The sequence below is a fragment of the Microtus ochrogaster genome, unplaced genomic scaffold (genome assembly GCF_000317375.1).
Source record: "Microtus ochrogaster isolate Prairie Vole_2 unplaced genomic scaffold, MicOch1.0 UNK109, whole genome shotgun sequence".
Lineage (NCBI taxonomy): Eukaryota > Metazoa > Chordata > Mammalia > Rodentia > Cricetidae > Microtus > Microtus ochrogaster.
Window position 1 is genome coordinate 341,864 of NW_004949207.1, and position 25,100 is coordinate 366,963.

The following is a 25,100-nucleotide window of genomic DNA, read 5'->3' on the forward strand; positions in this document are numbered from 1 at the left end:
AGGGGCTGGGGTGTGGCTCAGTGGTAGAGCACCTGCCTAGAATCCCCCAGTGAGGGGCTGGGGTGGCTCAGAGGTAGAGCCCCTGCCTAGAATCCCCCAGTGAGGTACTGGGGTGGCTCAGAGGTAGAGCACCTGCCTAGAATTCCCCAGTGAGCGGGTGGAGATGTAGCTCCTCCGTGCTAGAGCTGCCTAAAATTACTCCCAGAAAGGAGGAGGGATGTAGGCGAGAGATGCATGCAGGTAAGGAGGAAGAACGGGCGTGGGGGTGTAGAGGGGCGACGCCAGGGCTATCCTGACAGCTTATGTCGCCGTCGCCGCTTTCTCCCAGGGCACGTTCCAGCAGATGTGGATCTCCAAACAGGAATACGAAGAGGGCGGGAAGCAGTGCGTGGAGCGGAAGTGCCCCTGAGGTCGACCCCTCCCCCTCCGCAATTACCCACCCACCCCCTCCACAGCGTTGTGGGGAGACGGATGCCAGAGGGGCGTTCTACCAGCCAGGCCTCCAAAAGCGCTGAACCCTTCATCACCCATTGCCCTCTCCTCTCTTACCTACATCTTCTTAGACTGTGATGTTTCTGAGTTGAAATAAGTTAAAAAAAAAGTTTTAAGAAAATAAAAAGAGTTTGATCTTCTTGGGGATAGGAAGTGAGTCGCGGGGGTCTGGTGAGAGGTCACAGCTACATTTATGCTATGCTTGAGCACGAAATTCTTAGATTTCAGGGGGTCAAGACTCGGGAAGTAACAAAACCGGAGGACTGTGGGTTGAGCTCCGGGCTGCCCCAAAAAAGGACATGCGGGGGTGGGGCTATCCCGGGGGCGTGCTCTAGTGGGTGTGGCCTCAGCTCAGGCTTTGAGTCTCCTTGAGAGCGTGGTCCAAGAAATCCAGGGACCTGTTGCTAAAGCGAGCTTGGCTGCTGTGTCTTCCTACTCAGGACTCCGCTTTTGACAGGCACGAGACAGGGCCTGGGGTACTGGTGAGCCCCTACCGCTCAGATCTTTCTGTACCTGGTTAGGATCTGCAGGTTCCCAGGGGAGACCCGGATCGGGAGTGAGGGTGAGGTGGACCCCGAACTTTCCCATTCAGTGCTGCAGGTCCCGGTGTCTTTGGCGCGGCTTGGAATTGAAGCTGGAAGATAAACTGCCGTTGTAGCCCTTCATCAAATTCTTAGAGAGCGGAAGACCCCTAAAGGGAGAAACACCTAATTAAGTCCCTATTAGTGACCCAAGCGGTGCCGGTGCCGAGGTGGCTAGGTCAGGACGTTTTCTGCCTCCCCTAATGCTGAAGTGGACGCAAATCCAGAGTTTCCTGACCCCAGGACCCACTCACTCACCAATTCCTTTTGACCCCTTTAGCTCATGTATAGCCCTTCCTCCCCAGAAACCAATATAGGCCAGATTCCAAACAGACGGACAACTTTATGGTCAGATTAAACCACCAAGTTACCCCACTAGGGTGCCGCTAGTTTGGGATCTACCTGAGGCAGGGGGTCGGAGCAAGAAGATCAGCTAACGTGTTATTTGGAGGGCTGTATATTGGGGAGCCTAAAAGCCAGATGCAAGGAGTGGGGAGGAGCAGAAATGTTCATGATGAAGTTTCCAAGGGGGCTAGCGATGATTCCGCAAGGACACTAAGAGAAGGTGGAATGGGGGCGGGGGAGACCTGTCCGTATCTCCCCTTCCCCCCACCTGTGACCGGAACTAAGGTGGTCAAAGTCTGCCCTGAGGTTTAAAAAAATTGATTTGCTGTTAGCCGGCAGCAGCGAGGTTTGTGGAAGGATTGGCAGGAGAAGGTACAACCTCTTGTCCTCTGGCGTGAACTGGGGGGCGGGGGAGGGCAGGGGGGAGGGCAGGGGTGATGTCTGGAAGGCTGGACCGAGGCCAGACTGTGCTCCCACCCTATGGGGGGGTGAGGAACAGCCTAGGCTCAGACTGCCTGCCAGGGCTGATAAGGGGCCCTCTGGGGCTCCCACAAACGGTTTATCATTGTGGGGGGACTACTTGCAGGATTCAGGAGGGGGCGCAAGCATGGAGCAACTTTGGGGTCTACTGCAGAGAGCGGTAAGACCATGGGGGGTGGATTTACACACATTGGGTCTTCGTTCACGTTCTCAGGCCCCTCCCTAATGCTTAAGGCTGGCCCCACCCAATCCCCCTTGGGTCCCTCCCTGCCCAAGTCAGTGGCACCGTTCTTGCCTAATCCTTCCCCAACTCTTAGGCCCCTCCCCTAATCTCATGCCTACCTCCCCTTTCCACACAGCAACACTGGTCCCCAAGACCCTCTCAGACCATCTATAAACGTGTGGAAGGCCCTGATCTGGGCCATCTGGAGGAGGAAGAGGAAGACAGGGAGGAAGAGGTCGAGTTGCCTGCCCAGTTCTGCCCCATGGAACTCAAGGGCCCTGAGTCCTTAGGCTCCGGTCCCGGGAGATCAACTCCCATCCCCTGGGCTGCAGTGGGTCGAAAGGCTGCCCCCTATCTGATCCTGACGGCCCTGCTGATCTTCACTGGGGGTGAGTCTTCCCTCCTCCGTCCACAGTGAAGGGCCTGGGCTTGGGGGCATTTCTGGGGTCCGGTAGAATAGGGCACGAGAGAACCCACATCTTACCACCTGCCAGCCTTCCTCCTGGGCTACGTGGTCTTTCGAGGGTCCTGCCAGGCATGCGGGGACTCCGTGTTGGTGGTCAGCGAGGATGTCAACTCTGAGTTTGGCCTCCATTCCGGCCTGGGCACGTTGTACTGGAGTGACCTCCGGACCATGTTTCTTCGGTTCCTTGGAGAGGGGCACCTGGAGGACACCATCAGGTAAGAGTAGCCTGGCTTCCTGCCCAGCCCAGCGTCCAGTCCAATTCAGACTGGAGATCCTGTCAGTTCTCCTGCTGCCCAAGGCCCGTCTGGGTCTTCCCACCCTCCTCTCTGGCTTTCCTGCTCAGCGGTCCTTGGAATGATGGCAGATACCAGGACCTGAGTATCACAGACCTGAGACTTTAGGGATGGTTTATTTAGGAGACAGGCAGCTGAGCGAAAGAGAACAGAGGTGGCATAAGTACTCCCAGAACAGAGGAGGTAGATGCAGGAGGGCTAGGAATTCAAGGTCATCCTCACCACGGCTGCAGAGTAAATTGGAAGCTAGTCTGGGACACATGAGACCCATGCTGAAAAGTAAATAAATATTTTATAAAGTTAAATGACATTTTAATTTTAGTTTATGTAATGATCAGGTAATAAAGAATAGGTTTGAATTTTTTTTTTTTTTTTTTTTTTGGTTTTTCGAGACAGGGTTTCTCTGTGGCTTTGGAGCCTGTCCTGGAACTAGCTCTGTAGACCAGGCTGCTCTCAAACTCACAGAGATCCGCCTGCCTCTGCCTCCCGAGTGCTGGGATTAAAGGCGTGCGCCACCACCGCCCGGCTTGAAATTTTTTTAAAAGACTATTTTTTCAGCATGTACTGAGACAACTAACTACATGATGTTTCTTTCTCTTTGGGTTTCCTTCTTTTATTTTAACATTTGTTCATTTATTTAGTTGGTGTTTTGGCTGCATGCATGAGCGTGCCAGATCCCCTGGAACTGGAGTTACAGATAGTTGTGATCTGCGGTATGGGTGCTGGGAATTGAACCCAGGTCCTCTGGAAGAGTAGCCAGTGCTCTTAACTGCTGAGCCATCTCTCCAGCCCCTCGTCTTTCTTTAACCGTTATTTATTTATTGTCAGGGCATGGTGTTTGGGTGCTGCTGTGTGTGCGTGACGGTCAGAAGACAACTTGCAGCAGTCAGTTCTCGCCATCTACCATGTAGATCCCAGGGATCGAACCCAGGTCCTCGGGCTTGGCCACAAGCCCCACTAACCTACCGAGCCATCTCACGTTTACAGCTCTTGGGGTTGAACCTAGGGCCTGGCGTGCTCGTCGACAGGGAGTCTGCCACCTAGCTGCATCACTAGCCCTTCTTCCTATTCCTTCGATTTCATTTGTTTTGCTTTTAGCTTTGTTCAGATGAGGTCTTGCGATGTAGCCCAGGCTGGCCTCAAACTTGAGATCCTCTCCCTTCAGCACCCTCCCCCCCCTCTCCCCCAGGTGTGTACCTGGATTTTCCTCCTCCTCTGCACCAATGATCAAAGCTAAGCTAGTCCTGTCTTTAATGTTTATTCAGCCGTTTGGACCCACACGTTTCCTTCCCAAGCCTGATCGTGGTGTAGCTTTTGACCCACAGTAGGGTGATCATCATAGATGGCTTTGTCTTCCTAGAGGACCCCCAGACTGAGGCTGGGGCTAGAGCTCCGGTGACAGAGTACTCACTCTGATCCCTCAGATGTCACGAAGTAAGTGTGGTGGTTGACACCTGTGATCCCAGTACCTGGGAGACGGGAGCAGGAGGATCAGGAGTTCAAGGCCGTCCTTGAACTCCCCCTACTCCCAAAAAAATCTTATGAAAGCTAACGTGGGTAGGGTTACCTACTGCCACATTTCCCTAAGTTCACGCCCTCTACCACGTAGTAAGGGATGAAAAAGACAACACCTCAAAAGCTCTGGAGATGTGAGCCAGCGAAAATGTTTCCTCCCAAGACAGACAGACAGACAGACTGACTGACAGACTGGCAAATACACTGAGGATGAAGGGAGGACACCGGAACCTCAAAAGTTGTCGTCAAAATGTGATGTCAAAAGCTCAGAGCTGGCGAGATGGCTCACCTCGTAAAGGTGATTGCTGCCAAGTCCAACAACCAGAGTTCAATCCCCGGGGTCCCAGAAATGGGAGACGAGAACCAGGTTCTAACTTATCCGAAAGCTAAAACAGAGAAATTCTGTGCCTACCTGGGTTTCAGGTGATTGTGTGGCTAGCCTTGGCAATTCAGCATAGCCTTGTCTACAATAGAACAGAAAAAAAATATAAAGGTATTTTGGGGTGACCCCTGTGACTCAGTACTAGAGTAATTTCCTAGAATCCTCCACAAGGGAAGGAGGGGTGAGGGAGTAGAGTTAGAGAGACAGGAGCACCTCCATCCCAAGACTGGAGGTCGGAAAACCCAAGAGACCCATGGGAGATGTGAACAACCCGGGAATGGCCAGGTCTCTGTCAAGGCTGCACTTTTGTGATAAACAAGGAAGGTAGTTTGTTTCCCCTACAAAGATAAACAGATAGACCTTGGTAACAAACCCTGTGAGGGCAGCACATGCCCGCCTGAGGTGAGAAGGCAGACTAGGTCGAGTTTAGGTGACAGTTTCTTGTTGGGTGATGACCATGGAAGCAGACAGGGTGAGGTCCTGTCCCGAAGCCCCATGTTCCTGCCTCCACCTCCCAAATCTTTCAAATGCTTTCTACCTGAGTTTGAGGCTAGCCCGGGACACATTAAATACCATTCCATGCCTGCGTTTTTCCTACTTCTATGGGTACGTGGGAGTCCCTTTCCTGCACCTCCCCCCTCCTCCCAGTGCGATCTTTCTCTGCTCAGGCTGACCAGCCTCCGGGAACGCATGGCCGGCTCAGCCAGGATGGCCACTCTGGTGCAAGATATCCTAGACCAATTCTCGAGCCACAAGCTGAATCACGTGTGGACTGACACGCACTACGTGGGGCTTCAGTTGCCGGACCCGTGAGTCTGGGAACGCAACAAGGGGACATGTCACGGGGTTGCACAGCCAGGGGTGCTCACCCTCCCCGTCCTCAGGGCTCACCCTAACACCTTGCACTGGGTGGATGCAGCCGGGAGCGCCCAGGAGCAGCTACCGCTGGAGGATCCGGAAGTCTACTGTCCCTACAGCGCCACCGGCAACGCCACGGTGAGCGCCTCGGCCTATCACGTCTTCGGTGGGTAGCCGAGTTGGGATACGGGCACTGTGCCTCAAAGATCCATCGGTTCCCAGGGCAAGCTGGTGTACGCCCACTACGGGCGGCAGGAGGATCTGCAGGACCTGAGAGCCAAGGGTGTGGAGCTGGCAGGCAGCCTCCTGTTAGTGCGCGTTGGGATTACCAGCTTTGCCCAGAAGGTGAGGGTCCCAAACAGGACAGTGTGTGAAGTGAGGCGAGCGGTCTGGGGAGTAGGCGTGGCTTCATGGGAAGGATCTAGGAGGCTGTCATAGGGAGAAAAGAAAAATCAGGCACATCTTAAGAAAATGTCGGAAGACAGGCAGGATGTAACCTGTAACCCCAGCTATTTAGGAATCTGAGGCAGGAGGATTGTTAATTCAAGACCTGCCTGGGCTACACAGCGAGAACCTATCTTAATCCCCCCCCTCCCCCAGACAGGCTTTCTTTGCATAACCATGGCTGTCCTGGAACTTTCTCTGCAGCCCAAGAGATTTGCCTTCCTCTGTCTCCCGAGTGCTGGGATTAAAGGTGTGCGCCACCATTACCTGGCTTGCACAGAGGGGCTTTTTTTTTTTTTAAATTATTTTAGTAAATGTATTGGTGGTTTTTGCCTGCATATGTGTCTGTGCACTGCATATGTGCCTGGTGATTGGGGCGGCCAGACAGGATGTCAGATCCCCTGGAACTGGAGTTACAGACAGTTGTGACTGACATTTGGGTACTGGGAATCAAACCCAAGTCCTCCGGAAGAGCGTTGAGTGCTCTTAACCGTGTTCCATCTTTCCAGCCCCGTGCACGCAGGTTTTTTAAGAGGCACCGAGGGAGGGCTACAATGTGAGTGCCAAGTGACAGTTACACACACTTACACACGGTCCCTTCAGGACGACAGCGGCAGACCAAAGGAGCCAGTTTGCTTTCGCTTGCTTTTCTGTGCCCCCCTCAGGTAGCCATTGCCCAGGACTTTGGGGCCCACGGAGTGCTGATATACCCGGACCCAGCAGATTTCTCCCAGGACCCTCACAAGCCAGGCCTATCCAGACACCAGGCTGTATTTGGACATGTGAGTCTCAGGGGAAGCCAAACTGCCTTCTACAAATGGGGCTTGTCCAGCCCAGCTTCAGAGTTGCTACCCCTTTCTCTTTAGGTGCACCTGGGAACTGGAGACCCTTATACGCCTGGCTTCCCTTCCTTCAATCAAACCCAGTTCCCTCCCGTAGAATCATCAGGCCTTCCCAGTATCCCTGCCCAACCCATCAGTGCAGACGTTGCTGACCTCTTGCTCAAGTAAGAGATGAAAAGTGTGTGTGTGTGTGTGTGTGTGTGTGTGTGTGTGTCGGGTGGGGGGTTACTGAAGAGTTCCTTGGGTGAATTAGATGATCCTTGGACTGGGGACATAGTTCTGTCAGTAAAGGGCTTGCCACTAAAGTATGAGGATCTGATTTCCATCACCAGAGCCTGTTTTAAAAACATACAAAACCAGCTAGGCAGTGGTGGTGCATGGGTTTAATCCCAGCACTAGGGAGGCAGAGGCAGGTGGATTCCTGTGAGTCCGAGGCCAGCCTGGTCTACAAGAGCGAGTTCCAGCACAGCTAGGACTATTACACAGGGAAACCCTTTCTCAAAAACAAAACAAAAACAAACAAACAAAATCTAAGTGTGTGCATGCAGTCCCTCACTGGAGAGACAGACCGGTGGGTCCCTGGAGTTCACACTTGCATCCAACTTAGAGAACTTAGTGAGCCTCATGCCAAGTGCAGATCCTGACCCCCCCCACACACACACACAAATGACCTATATAGATGTCTCAATGGGTAAAGGCACTTGCCAGCAAGCCTGAAAACCATCCCCAAGCGCCACATACTCAGAGAGGACGGACACCTGCAGCTGTCCTCTGACCTCCACACAGATGCTGTGGCACACGAGCTGAACACTCACACACACACAAGAAAGTGTGTTATAAACTTACAAATAAAAACAAAAGGGGGGCTGTAGAGATGGCTCAGAGGTTAAGAGCATTGCCTGCTCTTCCAAAGGTCCTGAGTTCAAGTCCCAACAACCACATGGTGGCTCACAACCATCTGTAATGGGGTCTGGTACCCTCTTCTGGCCTGCAGGCATACACACAGACAGAATATTGTATACATAATGAATAAATAAATATTTTTTTAAAAAAAACAAAAATGTAGTTAGCACTTTAGGGCAAGATGTGAGCTTGGCCTCTGCACACATGTGCACACATGTGCACATACATCTCCACACACGTACCTGCATACACACCCAAAAGGAAGAGGTGACCCTCTAGGTGGGCACTCCTCTTACCAGGCCTCACCATCTGTACACCCACTAGTGCTGAGGACCCTCACTCAGGGCACAGCCTATGCCACTGCCTGTGGCAGCCCCAGGCTGTACTGTCCTATTGGGTAAGGTACAGAGACAAAGGTCTCGAGCCAGATCCCAGGAATAGGAGAAGAGGAAAGGGGACTCGAGGCTCTCGTGTGGCCTAGGCCGTGGTATCCCTGCAATACTTTGCTGCTCCGCCACTTTCCAGGAAACTCAAAGGCCCTTTGGCCCCCCAGGAATGGAAAGGCCACCTTCCAGTCTCCTCTTATCGGCTGGGACCCGGGCCACACCTGCGTCTGGTGGTCAACAACCACAGGGCTTCGACTCCCATCAGCAACATCTTTGCCTGCATCGAGGGCTTCGCAGAGCCAGGTGGGCTTGTCTGCCCAGCATCCCCCACAGCTTAGGAGGTTCTGCTCTTAATCAACCAGAGAAGACTGGCACAGGAGGCCCTGGAGAAGGCCAGGAGTGATGTCCAGGGAATGGAGGCCGAGCGGGGACTGATGAGAGGGGTGGCAGTGAGGAGCCCTCCGAATGGGTAGTATTGTTTAATAGTGAGCTCCCCACACTCTGGGCATGAGCACGCGTGTGTTGGAGGATGTTGTACTAGGTATCCAGTCCTCAAGCAAAGGCCAGATTGGACAGACGACTCTGGTGTTGGGGAATCAAAGGTTGCTGAGCAGACGTTGCGGGGTGGGGCAGGCCTGGGAAACCCTTCACTGTCCAGGTGTCAAGGGAGAAGCAGAGACCTGAGGGACACACAGAGGAGGATGTTGGAGGTGGGAGTTGAGCACAGAAGAGCTGGGGAGAGGAGAGCAGGCAGGGAAGGTGTAGAACCTGACTGACCAGGGAGAGAAGGGAGCCCAGAATGCTTTAGGGTTAGTCAGGCATCGGAGCCCACATCTGTCAACCCAGGACTCAAGAGTCTGACGCAGGAGGTCAATGAGTTCAAGGCCAGCTTAGGCTACAGAGCCTAGGCCTTGGGAGAGCCTGTATTAAGCAGAAGAAGGAGCCAGGAGTGGTGGCACACACCTAGAGACCGGAAATCAGATGTTTAAGGCCAGTGTAAAATACAAAGAAAAACAAACAAAAAGACAGCCCCAAACTCCAGCAAAATAGAATGTCCCCCTCTAACAGCAGTAACTCAGCTGACAGAGTGGTTGCCTAGCATGGAAGAAACTCTGGGTTTCTTGTTAGCACCACGTACAGCCTGGTATGGTGGTGCATGCCTGTAATCCTGGCACTTGGGAAGAAGTGGAGGCAGGAAAATCATGAGTTTGAGGTCAGACTCTGTTACATGAGATCCTGTCTCCAGATGTAAGAGGGGAGGGGGTACCTGTGTGTTTGAATCTCCAAATGCCTATTGATGGATCGATCAGTCCGTCTGGGCAAGGGCTGATTGAGATGGGCATGGGCTTCTGACCCAGCAGGGTTTAGAGAGCTGCAGTGTAGAAATTGGAGGGGCTAAGGCAAGGAAGCTGGGATGGGGGAGGCTGGAGAGGACCGAGTGAGGCTCTGGGAGCACCCAGCCTCCAGATTCGCATGGAGAGACGTTGTCAGTTTAAGACGTGGGCTCCACACATCTTCCTCAGATCACTATGTTGTTATCGGGGCCCAGAGGGATGCATGGGGCCCAGGAGCAGCCAAGTCTGCAGTGGGAACTGCCATCCTGCTGGAGCTGGTGCGGACCTTCTCCTCCATGGTCAGCAACGGTAAGATCAGAGCCAAGACCTGTGTGAGTTGGGGCTGTGTCATGCCTGAGCTAGGCCTAGGTCAAAGGTAGTTGGCAGCATATCCTGGAGAGAGGTCACTGGGCTCCGAGTCCCACTACTGGAGTATCCAGTGTGTGAATCTGGGCAAGTAGCTTCGCCAATATGCTATTTCCTCATCAACGTGTTAGCCTGGGGACTGACGAGATGCCTTAGTGAGTAAGGACACTCCTACCAAGTCCATTGGCCTGAGTTTGATTCCCCGAAGTCACATGGTAAAGAGATCCAGCTTCCCAAAGCGGTCCCCTCACCTCCACATGTATGCCACCGTATGTATGCACACACATACACACAAAAATACTTTTAATTTTTTAAATGAGTTGATCAGACATCCCTGTAAGTCTGGCCCTCAGGAGACTAGGGCAGGAAGATTGAGATTTCAAGGTCATTCTCAAAGACATAATGAACTCTAGGCCAGTTTGAGCTATGTGAGTCTATGTCTCGTAAAACAAAAAACAAAACAACGGGCTGAAGAGATAGCTCAGTGGTTAAGAGCATTGGCTGCTCTTTCAAAGGTCCTGAGTTCAATTCCCAGCACCCACATGGCAGCTCACGACTATCTATAACTCCAGTTCCAGCAGATCTGACACCCTCACACAGACTTATGCAGGCAAAACCCCAATGTAAATAAATATTTCTTAAATATGTATTTATTTTTATTATGTATACAATAGTCTGTCTGCGTGTATGCCTGCAGTCCAGAAGAGGGCAGCAGACCTCATTACAGATGGTTGTAAGCCACCATGTGGTTGCTGGGAATTGAACTCAGGACCTTTGAAAGAGCAGCCAATGCTCTTAACCTCTGAGCCATCTCTCCAGCCCCTAAATAAATCTTTGAAAAAAAAATACTCCCTCAAAAAAAAAAAAAGCCAGGCATGATGGCACATGCCTTTATCCCTAGTACTCTACAGTAAGGTCCCTGTGAGTTTGAGGTCAGTCAAGCCTACATAGCAAGACCCTGTTTCAAGACAAAACCATAAAAAATAAAATTGTTTTTAAAAAAGGTATATATAGCTTATCCTAGTGGTAGAGAACTTGCTTAACATGCAAAAGGCTAATCCCTGGCACTGCAAAGAAAGAAGGGAGAGAGGGAAGGAAGGAGGGAGGGAGAGAAAGGTGCCAGGCTATTGAGGGGACAACCAAGCACACGGTGGGGGAGGGGACTAATTAGAACAAAGCACAATGACCCTCAAGTGTGAGGATGCCAAAGGAAACTCCATTTGCCTGTTGACCTCAGGCATTGACTAGGCCAGATGCATGGTCTACTCCTGTTATTCCATCATCTTTTACCGTATAGAGAGTTTGAGGCTAGCCTGGGCTACGTGTGACCCTGTCTTAAAACAACAAATAAGGCAGCCAGATGGCAACAGTAGGCACTCGTTGCCGAGCCTGAGGCTGAGCGGGAGTCCCAGAATCCACGTGGTGGTAGCAGAGACCAGATTCCTGCAAGTGCCCACAGATCTCCGCTTTCCCTCTCTGTGGTGGGTGTGTACCCCCCCACACACAAATAAATTTTCAAAAATTTGAAAACTAAATAAAGAGTGAGATTTATTAAATGTCAATGGCCTGAGTGTCGATTAAGCAAGAAATGGCATCTTTAGACGTCACCCCAAGGTATTATTATCAAGTCAGGGGGGGATCCAACGTAAGAAGCGCTAGGATGCTGGGTGAAGAGAGGCCCTCTGGGGACAGGGATGGAGAAGGATGAGAGTGCTGACCCCCGTTTCTTCCCTCTGCATCTAGGGTTCAAACCTCGAAGAAGCCTCTTGTTCATCAGTTGGGATGGAGGAGACTTTGGCAGCGTGGGATCCATGGAGTGGTTGGAGGTGATTTGGGGCTCTGGGCAAGAAACCAGGTAATGCGGAGGGGTGGTGGGAGGAACCTTCCTTCTCCACGTTCTTCCCCCAATCCACAGGGCTACCTCAGCGTGCTACACCTCAAAGCCGTAGTGTACGTGAGCCTGGACAACTCAGTGCTGGGTGAGCTGGGCAATGTTACCTCCTGGCCGCCCCGCGGGTCCACATGTACCATTGACTCTCTCCCTGAGCCTGTCTTTCCTCCCGCTCCCTTCCTTCAGGAGATGGCAAATTTCACGCCAAGACCAGCCCCCTTCTGGTCAGCCTCATTGAGAACATCCTGAAGCAGGCAAGACAGGATCGGGACTGGGGATGGCAGATAAGATGGTGGGACCGGAAGAGGACACAGCCTGACTTGTGCCCCTCATCCTCCTGCCACAGGTGGATTCCCCTAACCACAGCGGACAGACGCTCTTCGAGCAAGTTCAGCTCACCAATCCCAACTGGGATGCCGAAGTGTAAGTTGAAAGAAAGACTGGGGGTGGAGGCTGAGGGGAAACTGAGTCCTCAGAGGCCTCCAACCTGCCTGCCCCCAGGATTCGGCCCCTGCCCATGGACAGCAGTGCTTATTCCTTCACGGCTTTTGCGGGGGTCCCGGCTGTGGAGTTCTCCTTCATGGAGGTGAGATTCCCGAGCCATTGCCCCAGGACACCAGGCCCCCAGCCTTTCAGCACCACGTTCCTGCGCCCAGCCCTTCCATTTCCCTGCAGGATGATCGGGAGTATCCGTTCCTGCACACGAAGGAGGACACCTATGAGAATCTGCACAAGATGCTGCGAGGTCGCCTGCCCGCCGTGGCCCAGGCAGTGGCTCAGCTCGCGGGCCAGCTCCTCATCCGACTGAGCCACGATCACCTGCTGCCGCTCGACTTTGGCCGCTATGGGGATGTGGTCCTCAGGCACATCGGCAACCTCAACGAGTTCTCTGGGGATCTCAAGGTCCAAGATGCCAATCCTGCCCCCAGCCTTTAGGGGACGCTTCATTTCTAGGGGTGGCTGGCGTCTCCTCTCCCCAGCCCTGAGATCTAGGTCCTGTCTTGCAGTCTGGCCCTTTTTATTCCTACCTCCAGTCACCTAATCCCCGAGGACACAGCCAGTCCGACCCAAGTCCCTGGGATCCGCCCTCTCTAATGTCAAAGGCCTGATCTCCTCCCTGCATCTCTTCCCCCTTCCTGCCAGCTCTTTGAGCCCATCCTAGGCATCGGTGCTGGCACCAATCTGTCGGTCTCAGACTGTGCTTCACCCACAGGCCCGCGGACTGACCCTGCAGTGGGTGTACTCCGCGAGGGGGGACTACATCCGGGCGGCGGAGAAGCTGCGGAAGGAGATTTACAGCTCGGAGCAGAGCGACGAGCGTCTGATGCGCATGTACAACGTGCGCATCATGAGGGTGAGGCCCTGCTCCCGCCCGCCCCCTTCTGGCCTGGGGTCCTTTTCCCCAGGACCTGGCGTTCTAAAGCACTCTGTCCCTTAAGCTTTCCCTGTCCTGGGGCGTACTATACCACCGGATATACAGGGTCCCTAAACCAGCCAGGCTAGAAGAGCCGACCCGTCACTTTGGCAGACTCTGCCAGGGGATGAAATGGATAGGAAAGGCCTTCCTCTTTGCTATCTACTGCAAAGCCTAAAGTATTTACTCCATGGCTTTTTGCAGAAACAAAGTGTGCTGACCTCTGCTTTAGACTTTGTGGTTTAAAGAGCAGGCAAAACCCGGGTTGACGCGGTTGATGCAAAAGAAAGAGGACCTTTCAGGGTGGAGGATGAGGTGGGGAAATGGACTTCGCCTTTCTTGGGAGCTGTGCATGGATCCTTTAACTCCATTTTGCCACCTCACCTTCTTGTGAGGTGACCCAGAGACCCTGTGGAGCACTGAACAGGGACCAATGTGGGGAGCCTTTGCATAGCTGAGGGAATTTGGGGTTTTGTGTGTTTGTGTGTAGTGGGGATCAAATTAGGGTACTGTGCATGTTAAATAAATGCCTTACCACTGAGCCACACCCCAGCCCCTCACTGGGGGATTCTAGGCAGGGGCTCCACCACTGAGCCACGCCCCCAGTCCCTCACTGAGGAATTCTAGGCAGGGGCTCCACCACTGAGCCACACCACCAGCCCCTCACTAGGAGATTCTAGGCAGGGGCTTTATCACCGAGCTGCGCCTCTAACCGGCTTTTCATTTTACATTTTGAAAGTCTTGCTAAATTGCCCAGAGTAGTCTTGAGCTCATTTTGTAGCCACATGCCTCAGTCCTCCAAGGAACCGGGATTACAGGCAAGGCTCAGGAGTTGGATTTTGTGTGTCTAGGCATCATGAAAATTTCTTGCAAGGAGGTAAGGTGACAAACGTAATGTGTTTAAAGGATTCTGGCGGGAGTACTAATGGCCTGCGGAGGAAATGGACTTCATGAAGGCTGCGTCCTGGATACCAGCCACAGGTGCTGACAAATGCCTGTAGGGGGCGCCTGGACCGACTGGAGTCATTTAGCAGGAAAAATGTATGGGCAGGGTGTGGAAAACAGATGAGTTCAATAATGATAATAGCAGCTGACATTTGTAGGGCGCTACCAGAGGCCAGCGACGTTACTTCATTTGTTCAATAGCAGGACTTCCTTGACGCCGTGAGGTTGGCAGGAGTGTAGGCCAATGCTAAGACTCAGAGAAGCTAAGTAACTTACCCAAGATCACACAGGAAGTAAGTGGTAGAGCCAAAGTTAGAGACAAGGGACTCTGAGGCCATAGCCTGTGCTCAATACTATGAAAGAAAAAGAGGGGTGGAAAAAAAGGAGAGAAGGGAAAAGAAAGAGGAAAAAGTAAAACGGACTAGGGCTGTAGCTCAGTTGATGGGAGTGCTTTCTGGTATGCGTGAAGCCCTGGGCTCCGTCCCTAGTACCAAACAACTAGGCGTGGAGGTGCCTGTACTCCCATCTCTTAGAAGGTTGAGACAGCTAACCTGGGCTACATGATGAGACCCTGTCCACCCCTCCCCCAGCCTCTGAATCTCATGTTTAAGAAGTTGATGCTGGCCGGGCGGTGGTGGTGCACGCCTTTAATCCCAGCACTCGGGAGGCAGAGGCAGGCAGATCTCTGTGAGTTCGAGGCCAGCCTGGTCTACAAGAGCTAGTGCCAGGACAGGCTCCAAAGCTACAGAGAAACCCTGTCTTGAAAAAACAAAAAAACAAAAAGAAGAAGAAGAAGAAGAAGAAGAAGAAGAAGAAGAAGAAGAAGAAGAAGAAGAAGAAGAAGTTTATGTTGACATATGTGTAGTTATGTCCAGATAGCCCTTAATTCTGTAGAGCAGGCTCCTATGAGTGATTTGGCAAAGTGACCTGGAAGCTGTGCCCACTGAAGTTCTGGCTCAAAGCCATGAGCACACATGGACTCTTGAATAGACATTTTAAATGGTATAAATGCTGCTCGCCTATAAATCCACAATCTCAGGGCTCTTGAGGCTGAGTCAAGAAAATGGTGGCGCACACCTTTAATCCCAGCACAGGGGTGGGGTGGGCAGAGGCAGGTGTGAGTTCAAGGCCAGCCTGGTCTACAGAGTAAGTTCTAGGACAGCCAGGACTGCCTCACAGAGAAACCCTGTCTCGAAAAACAAAAGAAAAAAGAAAGAAAATGAGAGAGAGAGGAAGGAAGGGGGGGGAGAGAGAGAGAGAGAGAGAGAGAAGGAAATGGCAAGGTGCGCCTGAAGCCAGTCTGGTCTATATAGTGAATTATAGGTTAGTCAGGGCTACATAGTGTGTCTTTGTTTTCAAGGAAAGCAAACAGGGCTAGGGCTCAGGCTCGGTTGGTAAAGTGTTTGCCATATAAGCATGTGGTCTTGAATTCAAAGCACCAGTACATATGTAAAACTCAGACTCCATGGTGGGTGCCTGGACCTCAAACTGGGAAGGCGGAGGAGAAGCCCGGGGCTTGCTGGCCAGATAGTCTTGCCAGATTGGCAAGTTCCAGGTTCAGTGAGAGACCCTGTCTCAAAAAGTACTGTGGAGCGTGACTGAGGAAGACTTGCTAGCTATTGGCCTTGGTCTCAACACACATACGTGCACACACGAGAGATGTTGAGTGTGCAAGATACGTCCTCCGCGAAGCAGGTACCAGAGGGCCTCAGGGTGGGTTAGGACCGGTTGGACGGAGGAGTGATTGAAGCCTTCAGCCACGACACCCTGGCATCTAGACCTGCCCTCACTTTTTCATGCAGGTGGAATTCTACTGCCTGTCCCAGTATGTGTCGCCGGCTGACTCCCCATTCCGCCACATCTTCCTGGGCCAAGGCGACCACACTTTGGGTGCCCTGCTCGACCACCTGCGGATGCTGCGCTCTGATGGCTTCAAGGCCAACTCCTCCGGACTGGCACCAGGTCTGGGGTTCCAAGAGAGCCGTTTCCGGCGCCAGCTGGCGCTGCTCACGTGGACACTGCAGGGGGCAGCCAACGCGCTCAGCGGCGATGTCTGGAACATAGACAATAACTTTTGAGGCGCGAAACCCTACCTGGGTCCGACATGATTCTCCTGTCTCCCTATTTGAGTGGTGCAGGCGAAAGGAGGTGCCCCATGCACCTCTCCTGGCTGCCTATTCTCATTAACACCGTTGGCCCTGCAATGTAGGAGAGCCTTATTTTCTCAGTGTGACTGTCCTACTGTCTCTTATCCAGTCCTTCTGCCTTCAGGAGCAAAGTCCTCCATATCTAAAGACTACCTAGGCTGGGATCTGTCTGGATCTCTTAGTGGGTGGTCTCTGGTGGGAGGCCCAAGGGAATTAGATGTCAATAAACAAATCTGTAACATCTGTTGTCTGTAAGCGGTCTTGCTTCCTCTTCATGCCATCCCCACTCCTCACACCAGCCTTGAGACCTAGGTTAGGATGCACAGAAGGCACCTGACAGCCGTGTCTGAAGATGCTATCTCCATGGGGAAAATAGCCATTTTGTCGCCTAAGGAAACAGCCTAAAGATAATGGAAGGGAGATGGGATCATTAGTAAGGGGTGCGTGCTCAGCCTGATGACCTGAGTTCAGTCCCCAGGACACACGTGGTGGAGGAGAGAGCCAGTTCCCACAGGTTTTCCAGATGCCTTTGTGGTTAAAAGCACTGGATGCTCTTCCAGAGGACACTGGTTCTGTGTCTAGCACCTCCATGGAGTCCTACAACCATCTATAACTCCAGTTCCAGGGGATCAGATGCCCTCTTCTGTCTTCCACAGCCCTATCTGCAGGCCAACTACCCATACACAGCATAAAAACAAAACAGACAAACAAAACAAGCGAAGCTCGGAGGCGCAGGCTGTTGATCCCAGCACTGGGCTGGGGGAATGGGGCTGGGAGAGAAGCAGGTGGATCTCTGTGAGTTGGGGCCAGACTGGGGCTGGGAGAGAAGCAGGTGGATCTCTGAGTTGGGGCCAGACTGGGGCTGGGAGAGAAGCAGGTGGATCTCTGTGAGTTGGGGCCAGACTGGGGCTGGGAGAGAAGCAGGTGGATCTCTGTGAGTTGGGGCCAGACTGGTCTACACAGTGAATTCCAGGGCAGCCAGGGCTACACAGTAAGACCCTGAGTAAAAAAGCCTTGGTGCAGAGTGAAAGTGTAAGGCTCTTGTTCAAAAAACAGAACCGGGAGGCAGTGGTGGCGCGCACCCTTAGTCCCAGCACTCAGGGGGCAGAGGCAGGAGGATCTCTGGTCCACAGAGCCAGTTCCAGGGCAGCCATGGATACACAAAGAAATTTTGTCTGGAAAAACGAAACAAGCCAAATAGATAAAGCATGACCAGAGTCAGACATGGTGGCTCACAGGGGTAATCCCAGCACTTGGGAGACCGAGGCAGGGGGACTGAGAGCTCAAGGTCAGAAGGGGAAATCTATCTCAGTGGGTAAAGTGCCCGCCGTGGGGACCTGGGTCCAGTCACATAAAGCTGAGTGTGTTGGCACAAACTGTCAGTGCCAGTGCTGGGGAGGTGTATTTGGGGCTCACTGGACAACTAGCCTAGCTTAATCCAGGAACCTCAGCCCCCAGTGAGGAACCCTGCCTTTTATTTAAAGAAAAGAAAAACCCAAAAATTTGTGGAAAGCCTTTTGAAATTTTGCGTGTATATGTGTGATTATTTGCACATGTGACTGCGGTGCTCTTGGCGCCCAGAAGAGGATGATGGATCCTCTGGAGCTAAAGTTGCAGGGGGCTGTAAGCCACCTGATTGTGGGTGCTGGGTCCCTGAAAGAATGAGCCAACAAGAGCTCTTAAACCACTGAGCAGCTCCAGCTCTCTGTCGGGAGCACTTGCTCCCAAGCCTGAAGGTCTGGCCACACAGTGGGAGGAGTCAGCTCCTCCCCGTGGGTGCTCGTGGGTAAGCAAGTGTATACACACAAGAAATAAACAAATGTAAAAAAGTATCTTAATGGAAAGTAAGGTGGACATTTGCTGAGGAACAATACCCAAGGTTGACCTCTGGCCTCCACATGCATGTACATACGCATGCCTTACACAGTCTGGGCCCCTGTAAGACTGTACTGGTCACATATCTCTTAGGGTGACCCTGTCCAGGACATTTCCTCTGGGATCCCCTAGGGCCAACCTTTGTCCGATGAGGATGGAGAACTTAAATGTGAACTCTAGATAAGTAGAAAAATGATGGTCACTCTCTTCCCACTGAAAAATTTTATTAGGTTCTTCTTTACTTCATGTGTGCATGTCTATGCCACAGCCCCTGTGTGGAGGTCAGAGAACCTGTAGGAGGCAGCTTTCTCTTCCATCCTGTGGGGCTCTGGGGGCAGAGGTCAAGTCACTAAGGCTTGGCAGCAGGTATCTTGACCAGCTGGACCAACTCCTTGGCCTAGTTCTTTCTCTTTAATCACGGCTTAAGAGCTGCAGCCCGGCTTTTACTTCCTGGCAGTGGCGTAAATGATGTTGGTATCTCCTTGTTCTTTTCTTGCCCCCAGCATAGTTTGGGAGGTCTCACACAGCTCCTCGGGCACTGGGAATGGACAATCTCTTTATCTAAAGCTTTGGATGTCCCAGGTTCCGATTTTCAGGATGAAACCACCGTTTTTCTGCCTATCCCTTCTCCCACCAAGAGGTTCTCAGGTGCTAGGGCATGAACTGGGGTCAGAAACCTCAACTCTTATCTTCCTGACAGCACATTATCCAATGGGTGTCACAGCCCTTCTCCCCTTGCCCAGTTGCTTGTGTTGACAAAAGAATAGTACTCACAAAGATGTCCGCATTGGAATCCCCCAAACATGTCAATAAATGTCATCAAATTGGCAGAATGGACTTTGCAGTAGCAGTTCAAGGCCTCTCCCCCCTCCTCCTCTTCCACCTCCTTCTCCCCCCTCCTCCTCTGCCACCTCCTTCTCCCCCCTCCTCCTCTTCCTCCTCCTCCTCCTTCATCCTCTTTCCCCTCCTTCATCCTCTTCACCCTCCTTCTACATCCTCCTCCCCCTCCTTTTTGTTTTGCAGGCAGTTTTCCTGTAGTTCAGACTGCATGGAATTCTCCATGAACTTTCGAGTCTCCTGCCTCTTACTTCTCAAATACTGGGATTAAAAGCGTGTACAGCCATGCCTGGCTGAGATTAAAGATCTGAACTGTGTCCTCCCCTTCCCAAAGCCATATACTGAAGCTTTGCCTCTTGGCACTTCAGAATGTGATGATGTAGATATAGGGTTTTGTTTTGTTCTGGGACAGGGCCCTGGCTCTACATAGTCCTGGATGTCCTAAAATTCACCCTGTAGACCAGGCTGGTGTCAAACTCAAGGATTCACCTATCTCATATCTCCCAACTGTGGGGACTAAATAAAGATTTGCACCACCATCACCGGACTTCTTTTGAAGACCAGGGCTCACTGTGTAGCCCAAGCTGGCCTTGAACTCAAGATCCTGCTGGATCAGCCTCCTGAGTGCTAGGGCCACAGAGTATATTATATAGGTCTAGGGCCTTTAAAGTTAAAATGAAGAACTAACCAACCGTGGTAGCATCTGCCAGGCAGAAGGAACTTTTTATGCTATTTATACATTTTAATAAGATTTATTTATTTATGTTTTTTCTGAGACAGGTTTCTCTGTAGCTTTGGAGCCTGTCCTGGAACTAGCTTGTAGACCAGGCTGGCCTCAAACTCACAGAGATCTGCCTGCCTCTGCCTCCCAAGGGCTGGATTTAAAGGAGTGCACCACCACCACCTGGCTTGATTTGATTTATATGAATGCACGTATGTTCATCCAGTACATGCCTGGTGCCCAGGGATGCCAGGAGAAGACAACAGATCCCGGGAACTAGAGTTAAGGACGGTGGTGAGCCACCGTGTGATTTCTGGGAACCAGACCTTGGTCTTCCGCAAGAGCACCAAGAGCTCTTAACCACTAAGCCATCTCTCTGGACCCAAAAGGAAAAAAAAAAGAAAGAAAACAAAACTCCATTTCCAGATGTGGTGGCGCACACCTCTAACCCCAGCACTTGAGACGCAGAGGCAGATGGATCTCTGTGTTGGAGGTATACAGAGTGAGTTCCAGGACAGCTGGAGCTGCAGAGTGAGACCCAGTCTCAGAAGAAGGACCAGGAGGAGGAGGAGAAGGAAGAAGAAAAAGGAGGAAAGGGGCTGGAGAGATGGCTCAGTGGTTAAGAGCACTGCCTGCTCTTTCAAAGGTCCTGAGTTCAATTCCCAACAACCACATGGTGGCTCACAACCATCTGTAATGAGGTCTGGTGCCCTCTTCTGGCCTGCAGACTTACACACAGACAGAATATAATATAGATAATAAATAAATAAATATTTAAAAAAAAAAGAGCCGGGCGATGGTGGCGCACGCCTTTAATCCCAGCACTCGGGAGGCAGAGGCAGGCGGATCTCTGTGAGTTCGAGACCAGCCTGGTCTACAGAGCTAGTTCCAGGACAGGCACCAAAGCCACAGAGAAACCCTGTCTCGAAAAACTAAAAAAAAAAAAAAAAAGAGGAAAAAGTTCCAGACCAGCCAGGACTACTACATTAGCAATACCCTATTTTCAGTGTTTAAGGGCACTTGTTCTTCTGGCACCCACATCAGGGGTTTTTCAACCGCCTGTAACTCCATCTGGTGGGGTGCGGTGGTTTGAATGAGCCGTCTCCCATAAGTCTCAGGTGTTTGAATACTTGCTCCCTAGTTGGCAGGTGCCTCACTGGAAGAGGTGGGCTGGGCTGGAAGTTTCAAAAGACTAACATCATTCCCCGTGTGCTCTCTGCTTCGTGCTTGTGGTTCAAGATGTGAACTCTCAGCTGCTGCTCCAGCCACCTTCTGCCTGCCATCGTCGTTCTGCCACAGTGAACTTTAACCCTCTGAAGGCATAAGCCCCAAACAGAGCTTTGTTTCTAAGTTGCCTTGGTCACAGTATTCTGCTACGGCAAGAGAAAAGACGGGAGGGGGGGATCTGAGGCCTTCTTCTGACCTCCACCATCACCACCCCCACAGCACGTACAAATAATAAAATAAATATAAATATTAAAAATTAGTTATAAATATCCAGGTGTGGTGGTGCACGCCTTCAACCCCAGCATTTGGGAGGCAGAGGCAGTTGAATCTCTGGCTAGAGGCCAACCTGGTCTACAGAGTGAGTTCCAGGACAGCCAGAGCTACACAGAAAAAACCCTGTCTTGGAAAACAAAACAACAATAACAAAACCAACAGTAGAATAGAACAGCAAACAGAAGGCTTCCTGGACTCACTGTTAACAGGGCCTTCTACGGCAGACATGGCAAGCATCATCAATGTGCGGAGACCCTTGCCTACTTCTTGGGGGGCATCTCTCAAGCTGGCACAGTGTACCTGGTGAGCAACCCCACTATGTGGTTGCTGGGACTTGAACTCAGGACCTCTGGAAAAACAGTCAGTGCTCTTAACCTCTGAGCCATCTCTCCGGTCCACTTGGTAACTTTTTTAGTGGATTTTTGAAGCCTATGTTGTCATCGTTGTTTTTAACATTTATTTATTTTGCAGAGGAGGAATTGGCATAAGCATGCTATGGTCTTCAAGTGAAGGTCCGAGGACATTTTGGGGGGACTGCAATCTCTACTTCTACCAGGTGAGTCCAGAAGTTGAACTCAGGTCATCAGGCTTATCAGCACCTTGCTCACTGAGCCAGCACTGACAGCCCCAGACCTATTTTGTTTGCTTATTATGTTTTGTTTTGTGAAAGAATCTCATGTGGCCCAGGCTAGCCGCTATTTGTTCCGTCTCTGAGGGCAACCTTGAATCCCTAATCCTACTTCTGTCTCCTGAGTGCTGGGGTTAGAAGCAAGCAATACCACACACCTATTTATACAGTGCTAGGGATGAAACACAGATTCTGAGCTCAAGTCCCAGCAACCATATGGTGGCTCACATCTATGAGATCTGGTGCCCTCTTCTGGCCTGCAGGTGTACATGAAGGCAGAACACTGTATACGTAATAAAATTTAAAAAAAATTACCAAGCAAAGAAAAATCTAATCTATGGTACCAAGCTTGCTCCTACTCCAACCTCCCAAGAGTGAGAGAGGCCCCTCTTCTCCCTTTTAGGAGATCATGTCCGCACACAGAAACCACGTCCTAAGGCCAGTACCCCAAAAGCTATTGGTGAAATGAAGTGCCACAACAGGGGTAGGACAGGAGAGTTCAAGTGGAAAGTTCAAGACCAGTCTGGTCAAAAAAAAACAAAGTTTAAAAAAAATATTAAAAACAATCTTAAAAAGATAAAGTGGGGAGGGCTAGGGAGACGGGTCAGCCACTGCTGTGCCTGTCATACAAGCCTGAGGACCTGAGCTCAGAGCCCCAGCACCCACGCTGTCTCAGCTTCTCCCCTGCTCCTGGGATGACATACGCCAGCACAAGCTACTTAAGGAAGAGTGGGTCTGTTTTAGCTCACAGTTCATGAAGTCAAAGCAGCTTGAGGTCAGCTGGTCACACTACATCTGTTGTCAAAGTGATGAATGTGCTGCTCAGTTTCCTCTCCCATTCATTCATCCCAGAGCCAAATCCACGAAATGGTGCAGCCCACATACGGGGCTGGGGGGCTCATCCCTCCCCAGGGAACCGAATCAGGATCACCCCCTTGATGCCCAGCTGCCCTCTCCCAGGTGATTCTGGGAGCTGTCAAGTTGATGATTAACAGTGCAGTTCCGAGAATGTGTGACCTCAGGGCTGGGGAAGTGGAGCTTACTGCTGAGGGAACCCAGCCAATCGATGAGCTCTAGGTTCAGTGAGAATCCTTACCTCCAAAAATGAGACATAGGAGCTGGCATAATGGCTCAGTGGGTAAAGACACCAAGTCTGAGGACCCGAGATCGATGCCTGGAATGCCCATGGTGGAAGGAGAGAATCCGCTCTGAAGGTTGTCTTTCTTTCTCTGTGCTTGCATGTACGTGCGCTTGGAAGACATCTGACATAGAGATCTCGGGCCTCATGCATAAACACATAAACACACACACACACACACACACACACACACACACACAATTTAAGTAGAAAAAAAAAGGTGACAAGCCCAGGACAAGCATCCTACATTTCCCATTTTGATTTTTAAAACTTATTTTATTCAACTTGGAAAATGAGTATAAATCCCTGGGTGTTTGGTGACGGGCAGGATGAAAACTGATGGATGGGTAGAAAAGAGGGAGAAGGGGCAAGGTGCAAACATCACAGTGGCTGCCTCAGGTCCCTGCCTGCGAAGGAGAAGGTGGGTGGGCTGGGTCCAGCTGGGGAGTTCAGGTCCGGAGGAACACCATGGTGAGGAGGCCTGAGGGTAGGAAAAGGAAGAGAGTCCATGCAGGACCCTTCCTCCCGTGCTTTCTTTGGAGGTGGGCCCAGGTGCTCCTCTACCGTGCTCACCTAAGATGTACGCTGCCACCAGTTTCTGTCCCAGGGACACATGCAGAACCTGAGGCAGCTGGCTGCCAAGCTCGTCCTGCAGGGGCAGCAGCAGGAAGGCCACGGAGATGATGCCTGTCAGCAAGAAGAGCAGGAAGGAGCTGGTGGCCAGCTGCTGGGGGGGACCTGCGAAAGGAGGGGACATGAGTACCGGTGGCCCAAGGTCTGCCAGGGACCAGGATGAACAACGGAGAGGCAGCAACTCTGATTGAGTTCATTCACATGTCATTTACTTATTCTGAGACAGGGACTCACACGTATGTGGTCTAGGATGGCCTCAGACTCATTAGGTAGCCAAGGGTAGTCTTGAACTGCTGATCCTCCTGCCTCTAGCTCTCAAGTTCTGGGATTAGGTGTGTAATGCCATATCCGGCTTTGGTTATCTCTCTTAAGTGTGTGATAGATGCGAGTGGGTGGGTACACGCACACGTGTACATATGTACAGAGGCCAGAAATCAACCTCAGGAACCATCCGACTTGTTTTGGGAAAACGGGGTCTCTCAATAGGACCTGGCCTTGTCTGTTAGAATGGCCAACTGCTTAACCAGCCCCAGGATCTGCCCGTCTCTGCCTCCTCAGAACTGGAAGTCCAAACACAATGCAACCATGTCATGGGTGCTGGGGACTGAACTCGGGTCCTCGCTCTTATGTAGCAAACACTTTACCATCTGATCTGTCTCCACAACACTCCTCCCCACCCCCGTCTGTCAAAGCCGTACCATGTAGCTCAGGCTGGCTTAGAACCTGCAATCCTCCTTCCTTCTTTGTAGTCCCCCAAGGGGCGGTATCCCAGGCTTGTGCCATCACGCTGGCCTTTGGGTTTACATTTTATTGCCCTCCAAGGGTGCCCTGCCTTCAGTACTGTGTTCAGTGTCCTAGGCTGACAGGCAAGTGACCTCTGTATCTCCCGTGCCCAGCACACAGGAGTGACTGCTCAGTGCGGGCTTCTTATTGAGCTGAAGGTAGCTGGTGCCTGATAACAGCCGCTGCAGTTGGAGCTAGAGAAGAACTTGTCCCCTGATTAGAAGTTAGAAACAGGACAAGTGCAAAGTCGTCTTCCTCTCTCACCCAACAGAAAACCTCAGCCAGGAACAACTGTGCACAGGGACTTCTTCAAACCCCATTTAGTTCATTTCAAGAGTAATGCTACTTCTTCTTACCCTACAGAATTCAGGATCCCCACTGCAGGCCTGGGGATATGGCTTGTTTGGTATGCCTTAGGTACAAGGCGAATCCCCAGTACTACAGAAAAACAATAACTGTGGAGAGACAACCCAGTCAGAAAAGGGCTGACAGTGCAAACATGAGGACCCAAATTCGGATCTCCAAAACCCACTGAAGAACCTGGGCAATCCTAGTCTTTGGGTGGTGAAGACAGGTAGATACTGGATTCATCTTTTCTTTTTTTTAGAGAAGGAGTTTTGTTGTAGCTTTGGAGCCGGGAACTAGTAGACCAGGCTGGCCTTGAACTCACAGAGATCC

General features: G+C 51.6%; 3 protein-coding genes across 4 annotated transcripts in view; 2 read left to right on the forward strand and 1 right to left on the reverse strand.

The window, feature by feature from the left end:
* Positions 1 to 580, forward strand: part of Actl6b (actin like 6B) — a 16,858-nt gene extending 16,278 nt beyond the window's left edge. Inside the window, exon 14 of the mRNA XM_005371440.2 lies at positions 329 to 580. Coding sequence (XP_005371497.1) covers positions 329 to 409 — 81 coding nt within the window. The 3' untranslated portion in view covers positions 410 to 580. The remainder of the gene's footprint in view (positions 1 to 328) is intronic.
* A 1,119-nt stretch (positions 581 to 1,699) lies between these two features.
* Positions 1,700 to 16,553, forward strand: Tfr2 (transferrin receptor 2). Its single transcript, XM_005371441.2, has 19 exons — positions 1,700 to 1,790; positions 2,005 to 2,058; positions 2,258 to 2,510; positions 2,616 to 2,802; positions 5,446 to 5,586; positions 5,662 to 5,773; positions 5,858 to 5,980; positions 6,745 to 6,861; positions 6,946 to 7,085; positions 8,350 to 8,513; positions 9,734 to 9,853; positions 11,654 to 11,736; positions 11,826 to 11,889; positions 11,988 to 12,055; positions 12,148 to 12,224; positions 12,303 to 12,387; positions 12,477 to 12,704; positions 13,015 to 13,155; positions 15,963 to 16,553. The coding sequence occupies exons 2-19, from the start codon at positions 2,026 to 2,028 to the stop codon at positions 16,236 to 16,238; spliced, it is 2,412 nt and encodes an 803-aa protein (XP_005371498.1). The 5' UTR covers positions 1,700 to 1,790; positions 2,005 to 2,025; the 3' UTR covers positions 16,239 to 16,553.
* A 6,714-nt stretch (positions 16,554 to 23,267) lies between these two features.
* Mospd3 (motile sperm domain containing 3) overlaps positions 23,268 to 25,100 on the reverse strand; it is a 3,661-nt gene continuing 1,828 nt past the window's right edge. The window contains exons 4-5 of one of the 2 annotated variants that reach the window (XM_005371443.3): positions 23,580 to 23,744; positions 23,268 to 23,487 (exon numbers count right to left, since the gene is read on the reverse strand). In XM_005371443.3, coding sequence (XP_005371500.1) covers positions 23,456 to 23,487; positions 23,580 to 23,744 — 197 coding nt within the window. In that variant the 3' untranslated portion in view covers positions 23,268 to 23,455. The remainder of the gene's footprint in view (positions 23,488 to 23,579; positions 23,745 to 25,100) is intronic. The other variant, XM_005371442.3, reaches the window with a different exon arrangement.

What these genes read in the sequence shown, in the direction of transcription:
- Tfr2 (XM_005371441.2), top strand. Translation starts at nt 2,026, where the DNA reads ATGGAGCAACTTTGGGGTCTACTGCAGAGAGCG. An exon ending in CCTGCTGATCTTCACTGGGG is followed by an intron (nt 2,511 to 2,615) that starts GTGAGTCTTCCC and finishes ACCACCTGCCAG; the next exon opens with CCTTCCTCCTGGGCTACGTG. An exon ending in CCTGGACAACTCAGTGCTGG is followed by an intron (nt 11,890 to 11,987) that starts GTGAGCTGGGCA and finishes CCCTTCCTTCAG; the next exon opens with GAGATGGCAAATTTCACGCC.